The 13574-nt window shown below is 39.0% G+C and overlaps 5 protein-coding genes across 6 annotated transcripts in view; 2 read left to right on the top strand and 3 right to left on the bottom strand.

Annotated features, from left to right (window-relative positions):
• Positions 1-1270, top strand: part of LOC104808621 (acetylglutamate kinase) — a 2948-nt gene extending 1678 nt beyond the window's left edge. Inside the window, exons 6-12 of the mRNA XM_010534341.1 lie at positions 56-112; positions 201-236; positions 326-403; positions 540-606; positions 693-755; positions 843-946; positions 1070-1270. Of these exons, the coding sequence (XP_010532643.1) occupies positions 56-112; positions 201-236; positions 326-403; positions 540-606; positions 693-755; positions 843-946; positions 1070-1168 (504 nt within the window). The 3' untranslated portion in view covers positions 1169-1270. The remainder of the gene's footprint in view (positions 1-55; positions 113-200; positions 237-325; positions 404-539; positions 607-692; positions 756-842; positions 947-1069) is intronic.
• Positions 1271-1326: 56 nt separating this feature from the next.
• LOC104808630 (eukaryotic translation initiation factor 5A-5) lies at positions 1327-3020 on the bottom strand. Its single transcript, XM_010534355.2, has 5 exons — positions 2843-3020; positions 2208-2330; positions 2050-2106; positions 1890-1964; positions 1327-1712 (listed from the first exon to the last, which is right to left on the bottom strand). Exons 1-5 carry the CDS (start codon positions 2963-2965, stop codon positions 1608-1610), a joined length of 483 nt encoding a protein of 160 aa, XP_010532657.1. The 5' UTR covers positions 2966-3020; the 3' UTR covers positions 1327-1607.
• Positions 3021-3091: 71 nt separating this feature from the next.
• On the bottom strand, positions 3092-6009 carry LOC104808613 (mitotic checkpoint protein BUB3.3). The gene is made up of 9 exons (XM_010534329.2): positions 5827-6009; positions 5583-5713; positions 5275-5357; positions 4323-4574; positions 4102-4174; positions 3889-3969; positions 3718-3799; positions 3500-3600; positions 3092-3404 (listed from the first exon to the last, which is right to left on the bottom strand). The coding sequence occupies exons 1-9, from the start codon at positions 5929-5931 to the stop codon at positions 3311-3313; spliced, it is 1002 nt and encodes a 333-aa protein (XP_010532631.1). The 5' UTR covers positions 5932-6009; the 3' UTR covers positions 3092-3310.
• Positions 6010-8601: 2592 nt separating this feature from the next.
• On the top strand, positions 8602-12591 carry LOC104808598. Of its 2 annotated transcripts, XM_010534318.2 has the most exons (6): positions 8602-8744; positions 8878-8955; positions 9585-9772; positions 9860-9932; positions 10038-10451; positions 10535-12591. In XM_010534318.2, exons 3-6 carry the CDS (start codon positions 9587-9589, stop codon positions 12256-12258), a joined length of 2397 nt encoding a protein of 798 aa, XP_010532620.1. In that variant the 5' UTR covers positions 8602-8744; positions 8878-8955; positions 9585-9586; the 3' UTR covers positions 12259-12591. The 2 variants fall into 2 exon arrangements, with proteins under 2 accessions (XP_010532620.1, XP_010532611.1); XM_010534309.2 differs by having other exon boundaries at positions 9860-10451.
• Positions 12592-12689: 98 nt separating this feature from the next.
• LOC104808588 (protein GDAP2 homolog) overlaps positions 12690-13574 on the bottom strand; it is a 4754-nt gene continuing 3869 nt past the window's right edge. Inside the window, exons 12-15 of the mRNA XM_010534297.2 lie at positions 13417-13486; positions 13262-13336; positions 13079-13170; positions 12690-12967 (exon numbers count right to left, since the gene is read on the bottom strand). Of these exons, the coding sequence (XP_010532599.1) occupies positions 12892-12967; positions 13079-13170; positions 13262-13336; positions 13417-13486 (313 nt within the window). The 3' untranslated portion in view covers positions 12690-12891. The remainder of the gene's footprint in view (positions 12968-13078; positions 13171-13261; positions 13337-13416; positions 13487-13574) is intronic.

The raw sequence follows: 13574 nt of genomic DNA, 5'->3' as shown, positions 1-13574 counted from the left end.
CGACGCTCTCTCTCTCTCTCTTGTTGTGTCCTAATATGAATGCTATTTGTATTAGGTTGCTTCAGCTGATCTCTCAACCATAGCTAAGACCATTGACTCGGGATTTGTGCCTGTAAGTCTTGATCTTTCACCGGGCCACAATTTCCATCTCAAAGAATTGGAGATAGATCTTTCCGTATTCATGACATTATTTGGTTCAGGTTATGCATGGAGATGCGGTTCTAGACAATACGCTGGTGTGAAACATCTTTCTAATCTTAAACCCTTTCAGATATTTTTAACGTATATATATATATGAACATGTTTCAACTCATATCGTAATCAGGGCTGTACCATTTTGAGCGGAGACGTTATCATCCGTCACCTTGCAGAACATTTGAAGCCTGAATACGTTGTTTTCCTCGTATCCTTTTGTTTACTCATTCGAAAATGCCTTTTCCAAGTTGGTTCGAGATTTTCTAAATTCATACGGCCCGGAATACGAATTGGAATTCATATTCAGCGTAATGGTTGTTATCCAAAGTAACTCGGGTAAAAAGACAGATGTGTTAGGTGTTTATGACCGACCACCTTCAGAGACTGGTGCTGTGCTTCTGAGGGAGATTGGTTAGTTCCACAAAAACTGTTAATAAATCTCGAAAATGATTTTTTTTAAATACAAACTCCAGATTGATCTTCACGTTTGGTTGCAGCTGTCGGAGAAGATGGAAGCTGGAAAGTTGTAAACCCCGAGGTTGAGCACGCGGACAAGAAAGGTAACAATCCGGAAAACGGTATCTCATTGCTTCCAAGAAAACAGGTTAAGGGACCAGTTTTTTCCCGTCTTTCTTTGGAACGAACAGTTGAAATATCTGTTGCGGCTCACGACACGACCGGGGGAATGGTAACAAAGATATCGGAGGCTGCGATGATTGCGAAGCTCGGAATCGATGTATACATTGTGAAGGTAAGTAGTAAGCATCAGCAGTTATTTTGGGTTACAAAACCATTGTCTTAAGCAAAAGGCTGAGATACTAAAAACAGGGGCCAATGCTGGGTATGTTTTTTTTTTTTGGTCTTTTTCGGACAGGCGGCTACAAGGCATTCACAGAGAGCATTGAACGGAGATTTGCGAGGCAGTGGTCCTCCGGACGACTGGCTTGGCACCTTCATTAGATTCTCAAACTAAAGACTTAACTCTACTATCCAATTCCAGTATACTCAACCAAATTTATCAATGTTTCGTATTATTATTATTTTTTTTACATTGATCCAATTATGATTTGAATTAGTAGAAACGAGAGAAAAAAATTGAATATTTTCATCGCGGTTTAAACCAAAACCAAATTCAGAATAAACAAAGCTCGATTTGTCCCTCAAATTCAGAATGACCTAAAAAAGAGACAGGAAAGCAGAACAATCAAAATAAGTCTAAAGTGAATCACACAAAACACACACAGTTCAGATACAAGAAAAGAGCATAGAGAGCTTTGGTCTGTTTTTTAACATCATAGCTTCTCCCCCAACAACAAGAACCCAATGAAACAGGTCTCCCCAAAAGTGTTTTCATCCTTGCTGGCTTAATATAGTCTCCCTCCCAGGAAGAGGAATGAGAGGGTAAAGGCCTTCTAAGTCTTGGGACCGATATCCTTCAGGCCGCAGATCTGTTCCTCCCCCATTGCTGACATTACCGACACGATGAGGTCCTTTCCCTCCTCGAATCCATCCTTTATCTGCACCCACCAAATTTCAAAATGACTCCGGGAAATCACGATAATACTGTTCCACAAACAAAGACAACAATAGAAGACCGATCCTTGTTCTGATCGAGGATTCTTAGTTTCTGATCGAGAGACCAGCGGATTCAAGAGGGGAAGACAAGGGCAATAAAAAAAATAACCCAAACCCACCTGTTTGAGCAGACTCTCATCGGTTGGAAGCCTGAGGTCATCCTTAGTGTCTCCGCTATCAGTCAGAAGACTAACCTGAAACCATTTTACGACAAAATCCGTAAGCTTTTACCACTCAAGAGATGTGAGTAATGAGAGAAGTGAGTAACGAGATCAATACGAATCCATCCTCGGAGATGTCAATAAGCTGGTAGTCGGTACGGTTGACATGGGGAACCTGCAAGAGCACCACCAGGTTTGATCAAATCACAAAATCAATAGAAAAATCCCCACCAAGAAAATTCAGAGATATATATATATATATATACGGGACAGTACATCACAGTTGTGGGAAGAGGGGACAATATCCTCGAGCTTCTTGCCGGTGAAGATATCGATCGCGACAAAGTGACATTTAGCATGACCGTGCTTTCCCGTCTTCGAGGTTGAAACCTCCACAACCTACAGCTCAGACGACATAAATCGATTCAGACAAAAAAAAACAAGAACTTCTAGTCATAACTGGTAATCAGTTTTGGAGACAACACACACACACACACACTATAATAATCAGTTCATACTCCTTTTTTTTTACCACATTTACACACCGATAATGTCTTAGTTCTTCAATATTCCACGGATCTACAAGAAGGAAAAAATAAATCCCTAACGCAAAAGAATATATCCAAGGCCATAACCAAACCATAAGATAATTCTTCCAGAGAAGCGAAATCAATGAACCTACAGGGTAACAAAGATATATCTATGCAATGAAACAGAGAGATGAACCACAAAATCACGCCGATCGGAAGGATCAAACACCCCCACCGTACAAATCAAATTAAAACTTCCAGAAAACAGAAAAATCACGGAGACGGGCTACATCGAAAATCTAGCATCAGAAAACTCAGGATCATAGCGCGAATCAACAATAACAGGGAAACAATCTCTAGGGGGGAGATTAAGAGACAGACCTTGCAGGGACGAGCCTTGATGACGATGTGGCCGTTCTTGCGGATGGTTCCAGCCTGCTGAGGGTAGGTCTTGGAAGCTCCGGCGTCGGCTTTGGACTCGAAGTGATGCTCCTCGTCCGACATAGCTGAGACAGATTTCAGAAAGCTACGACCACAACAGAGAAGCCGACGTAGAAAGGAGAAAAAAACAAGTTTATCTTATAGGGAGAAACGACGACGAATCCTTTCAACCGTTGGATTAAGATCTGTTGTACGGCCAGATTTGTTTGGGATGATAAAAATATCTTCGTCATCGCGTGCAAACGACGCGGTCCCACACGTGCGGCGTCGAATTGCTTATTATTCGAAACGCTGCGTTTTGAGTGAACTACAGTAGCATAGATTTACATTATACAAGACCAAAGGAAGGTACAAGTCAAAGTCAACCATGTGACCAAACGTAGACAACAAGTGGATAACGAATTCTCTTCACTGTTTCTTGGTGTCCGAACAAAAAATAGATAAGGGTCTCTCGCCTTCTCTGTCCAACCACCTGTGAATGAACACTTGAGGAGGCTCTTCTCTGCGATCGATAACGACGGATAAATACGTGTTTCAATCGAGTAATGGAACGAACAAAGAGAACATAACCGTGGAAAACGAATTCAAAGAACTCACTTTTCTTTAGCTTCCTGATAAGTATGGCTCGAAGCAATGGCCACGAGCTCTCCAGTGTGGTTAAATGCCAATGATGCAATGCTATTCGGGTATCTTGGCATCTGAAGGAAATAGTACATGAAGACAGTTTAGCAACCGGAAAAAACTGTTTCTTTTCTCTAGAGAAGCTAAGCTCGGTGTTAAAACATATATGTGTGTGCGTGTATATATGTGTGTACCTCGAAGAGTTTTCTTCTGCTTTGAGCATCCCATGCGATAACGTATCCCTCGTTGTCACCAGTGACAAAAGTCCCAGAGCCACTGTGGGGGAGAAGACAAGAGTGAGACAGGAGTTTTCTCATCATGGAACTCATAGATGATGATGAAATGAGGCAAAAAAAAAAAAATACCATGGATTGAATTCAATGCCGTTTACAGAAGCAAGATACAGTTTTCCGTTCTTGGACTTTGGATGACACCGAAAGGTATATCTACCAAAAACAAAAGGGTACAAACATGAGTCTGAGTATGCTTTTGTTGAGATTGCACTAGCCAAATGTAATCCCCTCGAGGACAAAGTTGAACAAATGATCATTTTCTGCATTTCATCATCCATGACTTACTTGATCTCACTGGAGGATGCTGTATCCGCGAAATCCAATGCTACTCGTCCATCCACTGACCCAACTGCATATCCTGCTCATGAAAGACTGTAAACATTCTAAAAAATTAAGCCAAACCTAAACAAAGATGAAAAACTCTGTCTTTGAATTATCTCCCGTTTCATGTAATGAAGATGTATACGTTTGTCCTATGTCAAGGATTCCTGAAATCAGAAGCTTACCTCTGGAACAAGGAACGGATGTGACGCATCTGATAGGAACATCGACTTGCGATGGACAAGATTGAAAGGGTTGTTGTAAGTTACGCAGATCGTATATAAGCATGTATGCTTCGATGCAAACTACTAAGTTGAATCCAGAGATTGCCATGCATCCCACTGCTGCACATGTAGAAGTAGCATACACAAGACTCTTCCTTTGTCGTGCATCCCAGACTTTGATCTTCTCATCCAAACCAGCAGAAACGACTTCACCTTAACAAATCATCCATTATAGAGAAGCAGATTTAGAAAAAAGCATCCGACTTCCCATATTACACCCTATGTTTCATTTGAAAACTCAGAAAAAGCTTCGAAGAGTTCGTCAACTCGGAATTTCTTCAATGAGATCTAGGTTGTAGTTTTCTGGTTCAATGTGCAATTTGGATCAAAACTCGGAAAATGGGGTGTAAAAACAAAATAAAAGCACCAAAGCACTTATTCTTGAAAACTGATGTCATAATATTGCTTTTTGAATACTGAAATGTGCCTTTATGTAATATCACGGACCAGAGACTGCAAGTCAGAAGGATCATAAAATTTATAACCCTAGATCATCCTGACCACCCATCAACCTTTCGACTTGGATTTCATTTTCTCTAACTCAACCTATCTGCCCATGTTACAGTTGGGCGGGAACAGGTATAGAAATGCCTGAGGATGTTTATCTTCGGTAACTAATGCAGAATGTAAATCGAAATATTAAGCATTTCAACCACCAAATATGACTATGATAAACAGAACAATACATCATACATTCTAAAACACAGTTTCATCTCCCAGAAATAACATTGATTCTCGGAATCCTTGGCAATATACCTTGAAGGATGATGTTTCATTCCGATGGGAGTCTAGCAAACGACCTTCAATGTTGTAAGTTTGAACGACAAGTTCTTGGATGGAGTTAGTGGCTTACCTTTTTCACCCGAGTACACAATGGATGTTGCAACATCATCATGTCTTCCAATTGTTTCAATCGTTCCAACGTTCAAATCATACCTGATAAACAAGATTTCAGGCATTAAATTACCATATAGAACATGTAATAAGAAGCTCCCCAGCTCCTCATGAAAGAATGTGATCATGTGTGTATCTCATCATCTTACGTGCCCAGAATTCAACATTTTAGTCATGAAAATTATCAATCAATCTAAGAATCTCGATGCTAATATCAAATTAAGCGAAACCCATTTTCAAATTCTTGATAACATATGGACAGCGGACCTTCGGATACATCCATCAGAACCGGTGCTAAAAGAAGTCGACACATTCTCGAAACAGCAATCAAGTAGAGCAGCCTCGGAGGGCAATTCTGAAATAAGCTCTGATCTCTCAACATTGTACAACCTGAGATACTGCACATACTCAAACAACAGAAAACAATTCATCAACAAACAGTTATCGTAATCTGCGTCCGGGAACACCGCGCTACTGATTTGGGATCGGCGAAATGAAAGGGAAAACTTACAGAATCCCATGAAGAAACCAGAAGGGTATTGGACTCTGGAGAGAATCTGAGCCTCGAAACAGCGTCACCGATGGTGTTTCCGAGACCGAGACGATTCCCATTCATGCTCCGATAGTTTCAGCTCGAAATCTAGAACCTTTTCAGGAAAGATAAACCTACTAATTCCACAATCGTTGGCGTTGTTCACAGGTGGAACCCTAATATGAACGTCCCGCCCGCTCACCAAGTTCAAATGAGAATGGGCAATTCCCCAACCCCCAAACATTAATGGGCCTTAAATAATGGGCCTAATGGATCCACTTCATTCTCGGCCCAGAATGTAGCACTACTACCTGCCCAAACATTTAATATTTTCGGAGTATTTTCCTAAACAGTAGAATTTTAAGTTTTTTTTTTAATATTGCATGGTTGAAAATTATTTTGAGAATTGTGTGTTTATACTTTTACTAAATTAAATTCATATTTTACATATAATATAGTCAAAATGTTGAAATTAACCATGATATATTATGGGTAAAATAATATCATATTATAAATACACCGTTTACTACACAATTTTTTTTTTACTATGGCACGTATTTGGAAACAATACCGTATAAAAAAATAATAAATGGGAAAATGTGTCATTGATTTATTGTTGCATGTATATGAGTTACGTTTATATACCCCATGCAAATTACATGATAGTTAATTTTATAACAAATATTTAATTACTAGTACGTCACACATATTATGTGTTATATAGTCTAATAGATCGATGACTTGCTTGTAAAATATCGAAATAACATTTTTTAATTTTTTTTAAGGATCTTGTACATGTGTAATATTTTGTTCCCTGGAAAATAGCGGACGAATATTTGATACTTATACTTTGTGTGAGCCTTTGCCTTAATTTTGTAATGTCCCATTAAACTCATTGAACGTATATAACTATGATACGTATCCTTTGCCCGCTTTAATAAAGAAAATAATAAAATAATATATTTATATATGCGCATATCCATAACAGGGAGTTTATATTACATGCATGCATATAATTTGTTACGCGTGGTTAAAGTATATACAAATCCAATGTAAGTCCAAAATAAATGCAACTTTTATAATAGTCGCCTAGTCGGAAAGCATATGATAAAAATATAACTCTACACAATTATGCATGTATATATATCTTATTTTGTTGTAAATAATATTGTATTTGTTAAACCATAATTTTTGTCCGTGTGTAAACCTGGTAGCTTTTGGCACATATATCTTACGTGTAGATTAAATAAAATTTGATAAAACTAATCGCAATAAAATTGAAACGAAAAATGTATACAACAAACACACAACAAAGAGAACAAAACAATATTTATTTTACTAATTTTATATTTAAGTCCCAATTATTGTTTTTTAAAATTTTTCTGCAATGAATTATTTGAGTTGAATTATATAAATAATTGTACCAATCATTATAGTTCAACTTTGCCAATCATATCCGAAAACCAAATTAACTTAATGCAATCATTCCAATGAAATACGTGTTTACTAATATATATATATTTTTGCATATGGGTTGATTATAATTATCTACAAAGTTGTGACAAATATCTTGCTACACGGTATTTATATTTGGCAGATTACTTTACATAAACAAGTTTTATACTTCATTCCGTTAACAATGGGCGTGTATTTATTAACATGGTATGCACATGAATATTATATTTTATTAATTAAATATTCTATATGTTCAAGTTGGTACGTTGCTTAAAAAAATAATAATTATTATAAACATTCCAAGTTGACTTGCATCTGTCCATAATAATATTATACATTAGATTTAAATCCCAGAGTCCAACAAAAATAGCCACGTGTCCATGTTCGAATCAATTTGCTTTCTGAGAGGAGTGGCAGTTAACGTAATAACTTCCAAAACCAAGCCCTTTAACAAAAACTGCAGCAGAGCGGATAAACCAATCAGAGAAACAGAAACAAGAATCTACTAACAGCAATCCCTGACTGGTAATTATCTACAAAACGAGGGGTACTTATATATAGGACCCACACCAAACTAAAATCCTCAAAAGTGCCACGTCGGGAGAGGGGCCCACAGGCTTTTTTTAGTCAGACCAAATTAATAAACAAATCGGTGCTTAGTTTGGAAATTGTTTATTGTTATTATCAAACTTGTAATTTAGGGTAAAGATTTGGTCCTAACAACTTGCTTAGGTTTTAACATAACTAGAACTTATCATTTTTATTTTTTATTTATGTGAATTTTTTTAAAAAAAGCTTTATGTTTTTTAATCTAACCGTATATATTTCGTTTCAGCCCAACTAAATACGAGACATTAAAAGTTATATAATTAGTGTAAAGAATAAATACTACAAATTGATATTTTAGGATAACAAGTAAAGATTATTCTTTGATCGCACATTTTTTAAGTTAAAGCCACGGAGAGAATCTAGGGGCAAAACTGTACATTGGATTTGTAAAATTCAGTTGTTTGATTGCGTGTACTTTAACCTTTATTATTTATTATTGAAAAAACAAAAACATAATTTTGTAGCTAATATCACAAAAAATATAAATTCGAAACCGAATATATATATATATATATATAATATTAAGTTAAATATTATTGGAGTTAATTTTTGCTTAGAAAAACAGGAAATATGAAATGATGAGAAGACGCAAATAGTGGAGTCAGGGAGACCAGATGTCGACAAATTTCATGTAATTTTTCTTTTATCTTTTCCTGGGATCTCTCTCTCTCTCTCTCTCTCTCTGCACCAAATCCGAAATATAAAAGCTCTTATTCTTTTATTTGTTGTCTTCGTTACAGAGAGAGAGAGAGAGAGAGAGAGAGAGAGAGAGATGGCCCAGCGGATCGAAGAAGACGATCTGAGTTTATGGAGTTTCGATTCTGACGCACTTTGTGTGAACTCTTTTCTCTAATTTTTTTTTTTGCTTTCTTTCTGCTCGGAAAATCATTCGATGTTATTGTTTTTGGTATTATCTCTTCATCAATTTTTACTTTTATTTCTTGTTTTTTTTTGTTGTCGCTACAGTTTCTCCGATTACCCAAGGTGTTATTTGAAGATCGATCGTTCCTGTTCATAGAGCGATTCAAGGATTTGGGTTCTGAGGTAAAATTCCCATCTCCGTATCTCCCCGATTTTATTTACTATTCCTTTTTTTTTCCTCATCGGCTTGATTTTCCTGCCTTTTTTGTATAGTTGATTCTGTTTTTTCTTCTTCTTTTATAATCTGTGTCTCCTGCTGATTTTTTCGTGGATTTCTGCGTGCTGTTTGTTGCTGGACAAATTAGGTTTGACATTTGACTGAAATTCTTTCTGTTCATTGAAGCCCATTTCGTTTTTGTCTCTACTGTTTATGGTTTAGAAATGAGGTGCAGGTAAGTCGTAATCTTAGTTCCACAGAGGTTTTCGTCAGGTTTTAGCTCTCCCTGTAGTGGCGGCTTCTGTGTATAATTCCCGATATGCGTTGCAGCAATCTTGTTCCATTGTTCTTTCCCACCTGACGGGAAATCTGTTGTTTCTCTCTGTGTGCGCGTGTGTTTTCTTCTTCTTCTTCTGAGAATTGAATCTGAATCCAGCTCCCATGTTAGGGGTTTCCGCAGAATTCAACCTTGCTTTGTTCCCTTGCATTGAAATCATTGTTTGATTGAGATGGTCTTTAGCTGAGATCATCTCAGAATTTCGGTATTCATCCATCCATTCTGCTGAACTTTTACGCGTGTCGATTTCAACGTAAGGAATGGGAGCAGCGGTACACTGTGAAAGCATTGTAAGAGGGCATTACTCAATGAGGATGGACCTCAGTGAAGATTCAAACAGCTGCAGCTGGTCAGTTCGCTGCGGAGATAAAGATCCACGCTTTCGCCACGAGAGGGATTTCGTGAAACGAACAATGCTTGAACACGAGGCCACATTCAAGAATCAGGTATCTGTATCTTTTCCTCGTGTTCTCGCTCTTTTGGTGACGGATTTCGTTAATCGAACCTTTTGCTCGTTCATGTTGATGATATAGGTGTCTGAGCTTCACCGTCTGTACAGAGTGCAAAGGACTTTGATGGAGGACCTTAGACAAAAAGAGTTGAACGGTAATGTGAACCGAGCTGAAGCTACTTCCGAAAATGAAATTGCTCAACAGCTGATGCCTCGCTTTCTCTGGGGAAACCTGGATTCTGTGGGGCCATCAATTTTAGGAGGCAACTCTCAATCTTGTGATAAGGATCAAGAGGTGGTAGAGGTTAGACCAGTAAAAATCAGGAGAAAAATTATCGATCTTCAACTCCCGGCCGAAGCGTATATGGATACAGATGAAATCAGCGACCTCCATGGCAATCTGCCATTTCCTCACCATGAAAGATCAAACTCGAGGAACATTCTCGAAAGAGGCAATGCTTCTCATCAGGAAAATTCTTCTGGAACTTGTTTGGGTTTGAAGAAATTAAATGGCTTTGCTGACTTGAATGAGCCACCAGTTTGTTTCCATGAAGCAGAACCTGTTGCTTCTTCAAAGGATATATATTCTCCTCATGGGAAAAACAATGCGCATTTACAAGGTCTTCGCTTGCAGAAAGATTCAAGTCAACATCAACGGTTGGTTAGAGAAGGAGGTGAATTTTCTCAACGAGTTCCTCGCTTTCGGTTTCTCTTATGTGTACAATGATGCTTCTGTGCTGATGCTGTGTTTTTATAGGGCATGATACAAGCAATCCTTTCCATTTGGTGCAAACTTTTTCCAACAGCGGATTTCAACCTCGGGTTTATCCTTCATCTGACCATGGCATGGCAAAATTCTCAGCAGAGAGGACAGTTTTTGAGCTGGAAACTCGTTTAAGGAATCCAGAAGTTTCATATTATAGCCATGTGGAATCCAGTGTGGCATCAAGGGTTCCAAGCTCACATGGCCATGGCCTGGAATTTCTGCAATCGTCGACCCATTGGCTTTCATCAAGGGCCAACCCCAGTAGCAGCTCGGATCAGAGTTTCTCGCCTGTTCAAGAGAATCCATTCCTGAATCGTAACAATCAAGGAAGAGCCAATACAAGTTCTGAGATTTGGCGTCGTGACTTAAACTGCCTTTACCAAGGATCCTCTTCTCGGCCCAAGGAGGTTCTCTTGGGTTTCCCGCCAGTCAACTGTAACCATATTAAGAATGGCTCAAATGGGGAAATATCAAATGATCCTTTTGGTGCGGTGGTGAAGTACCGGGGTCTTGAAAGCCTTCAAGGGCCGAAAATGCATGAGTGTTCAACTGGGTTGTCCTGTGTAAAGCCTAAGCTCCATTACAGAAGTGAAATAACCGATGGCTGCTGCTTGGATTTGAATGCTTCTATACCTCAAGTCACGGATGAAAGAGCTGAAATGACCGATTTCCAGAGTAGTAGAAAGATTCTAGGATCCTCAGAGAAGCATTCTATCGTCAAGGAGGAGCCTTCTTGCTTTACCTCTCCTTCCATCTGTATCACTGGTCAACTCATGGAAGTGAATAAGATGGTGAAAAGCGACCATGGTACTGAATTCGCCATTGTTGATGAGGAAGAAAGCAAAAGAGCTACCAGATTCAGACATCACATTGATCTGAATCTATGCGCTAGTGAGGATGAAGATTCTGGCATGGTTTCTGGTCTAAGAGTGAAAAGAACAACTCCATGGATAGATTTGGAAGCTCCTTTATCACTCGACAGCGAGGAAGAAGCGGAGAAATCACCAGAGAAGACAAAAGAAGACCCTTGGGGATTACGGAAACCTGAAGGTAGAAACTTTATCGATGAACTCCTCAAGGATGCAGCCGAGGCAATAGTTTCCATCTCGTTGTCCCATCACCGATATCATCATCCAGATGAAGCTGCATCCTCTTCGACCGGCGGTCTCGTGAAAGACACGACTCTCGTTTGGTTTGCGGAAACAATCGCCTCTTGTGGTGACGAACTGGAAAAACATATCGAAGCGTTTTCAGGAGGCGGCCGTGAAGAATGTTCTTATGGAGAATTCGATTACTTTGAGGTCATGACCTTGAAATTAGCCGAGACAAAGGAAGAAGACTACATGCCTAAGCCCTTAGTACCTGAGAATCTGAAACTTGACGGGACTTGTTCTAAAACTGCCGTACCAAATCGCCCAAGAAGGGGACAACCACGACGAGGAAGACCAAAACGAGATTTCCAAAGGGATATCCTTCCCGGGCTTACTTCTCTAGCAAGGCATGAAGTGACGGAAGATCTTCAGATCTTTGGTGGCCTTATGGAAGCCAGAGGTAGTAGTTCCTGGAATCCGGGAGAAGTGGCAAGAAGGAACATAACCGACGGTGGATCTAGCCGAGGAAGAAGAAGAAGAAGACTGGTCACTGACATTAACAGAGCTCCAAGTTGGGGGATAGCGACCAAAAGGCCGAGGAGACAAACGCTGCCCTGCAGGTAATAAACCAAACCGTGAATCTTGATCATAACATGAGTTTCAACTTCAAGGATAGGTCGGAATTTACAGATCAAAGGAAACCACTATAGAGGAAAACTACCATGAAACTGCTGATTAAGTACTGATGAAGGAATGATGTATTACTATGAAACCCACTTTAGGGTTTTAGAGTATTCTTGCCCATAATGCACATCCCTTTGTCTTCTGTAAGATGAATCCAACTAATGAGATTGCTCTTGTATTAGGCATATTGCACAGTTCCTGAATTCATATGTTTGCATTTAAGATTCTGGTCATAGCCCTTGAACGAACGAATCTATAACATGTTTTTTCTAATGATCCGAGAATCTGCATTTATCTCCTCTGCTCCTCGATTATAGCCAGAGACCATAGATGTCCCATGAAACAGCATTCATGTTGCCTTTACTCTGCACTGAACCGAGCAAGTCACTACATTTACTAAACATTGTTAATGACAAAGTTAGCCTGTGTTTTACCCAAAACTGTTGTCAGAAATGAATTGTAGACAAAGATCCGAAATACAAATAGATACATAAAAAAAAAGGCTAAAAGAGAAACTTATTCGCATCTTCAGACAAAAGGGAAATGTGAATCAGAAACAAAAGAGTTGGTTTTTTATGGCCGTTGATACACATACTTTGTTCTTGGGTCCACGACTAGACCTTTCCCTCCGTTCACTTCCAAATCATGCCTGCCGATATCATACAACACCCAGTATATATAACACATCAAACATCACAGTCAGATCATCAGATATGCATACTTGAGGTGAAAGGACAAAAAAAGAAGAAGAAAACTTAACTGGAAAACGAAATCTGGAATCGTCAGCTGCTCACGGGGAACATGTTTGAACAGCTGCAGGAGCCGATCAACGTATACAACCTTCTTCCAGACCTGACGAGAGGGCGAAAAAAGACGGCTTCTTTGTATGGATATTTTACATTTCCGTTGAAAGATCAAGGCTTTGGAATAGGTTCAAATTTACCACATTATCCACGAGCAATTGTAGAGTAAAGATCGTAGCTTTCAAGGGGAAAGTTGGGTGAAGAACATAGATAGCCTTCACAGAAAACAGAGAAGATGAAGACTTGGCCCGGTGAAAATCTTCCATATTAGATTGAATGGTAACGACCAACATACCTGAAGATTACGCTGGTGCTTCTGACTGAGTATTTGTTGTAATCTCTTCATCCATCCCAAATCCGGTTGGCTGTTTATATCAACATGGAATTCAAGGAGAAGAAGAAATATTAAAAAAAAATGTATCATTGCAGTTTACGCAGCAGAAGGGCCTCTTT

Source organism: Tarenaya hassleriana, unplaced genomic scaffold, assembly GCF_000463585.1.
Source record: "Tarenaya hassleriana unplaced genomic scaffold, ASM46358v1 Cleome1, whole genome shotgun sequence".
Classification (NCBI taxonomy): domain Eukaryota; kingdom Viridiplantae; phylum Streptophyta; class Magnoliopsida; order Brassicales; family Cleomaceae; genus Tarenaya; species Tarenaya hassleriana.
Note: the sequence above shows the minus strand (reverse complement) of the source record. Positions and strands in the feature narration are given on the sequence as shown.

What these genes read in the sequence shown, in the direction of transcription:
- LOC104808613 (XM_010534329.2), bottom strand. Translation starts at nt 5,931, where the DNA reads ATGAATGGGAATCGTCTCGGTCTCGGAAACACCATCGGTGACGCTGTT. An exon ending in ATCCGTTCCTTGTTCCAGAG is followed by an intron (nt 4,175 to 4,322) that starts GTAAGCTTCTGA and finishes TTTCATGAGCAG; the next exon opens with GATATGCAGTTGGGTCAGTG. An exon ending in GCATCCTCCAGTGAGATCAA is followed by an intron (nt 3,970 to 4,101) that starts GTAAGTCATGGA and finishes TGTTTTTGGTAG; the next exon opens with ATATACCTTTCGGTGTCATC.
- LOC104808630 (XM_010534355.2), bottom strand. Translation starts at nt 2,965, where the DNA reads ATGTCGGACGAGGAGCATCACTTCGAGTCCAAAGCCGACGCCGGAGCT. An exon ending in ACATCTCCGAGGATGGATTC is followed by an intron (nt 1,965 to 2,049) that starts GTATTGATCTCG and finishes AAATGGTTTCAG; the next exon opens with GTTAGTCTTCTGACTGATAG. An exon ending in ATGAGAGTCTGCTCAAACAG is followed by an intron (nt 1,713 to 1,889) that starts GTGGGTTTGGGT and finishes TGGTGGGTGCAG; the next exon opens with ATAAAGGATGGATTCGAGGA.
- LOC104808598 (XM_010534309.2), top strand. Translation starts at nt 9,587, where the DNA reads ATGGGAGCAGCGGTACACTGTGAAAGCATTGTAAGAGGGCATTACTCA. An exon ending in AGGCCACATTCAAGAATCAG is followed by an intron (nt 9,773 to 9,859) that starts GTATCTGTATCT and finishes TTGATGATATAG; the next exon opens with GTGTCTGAGCTTCACCGTCT. An exon ending in ACGGTTGGTTAGAGAAGGAG is followed by an intron (nt 10,452 to 10,534) that starts GTGAATTTTCTC and finishes GTGTTTTTATAG; the next exon opens with GGCATGATACAAGCAATCCT.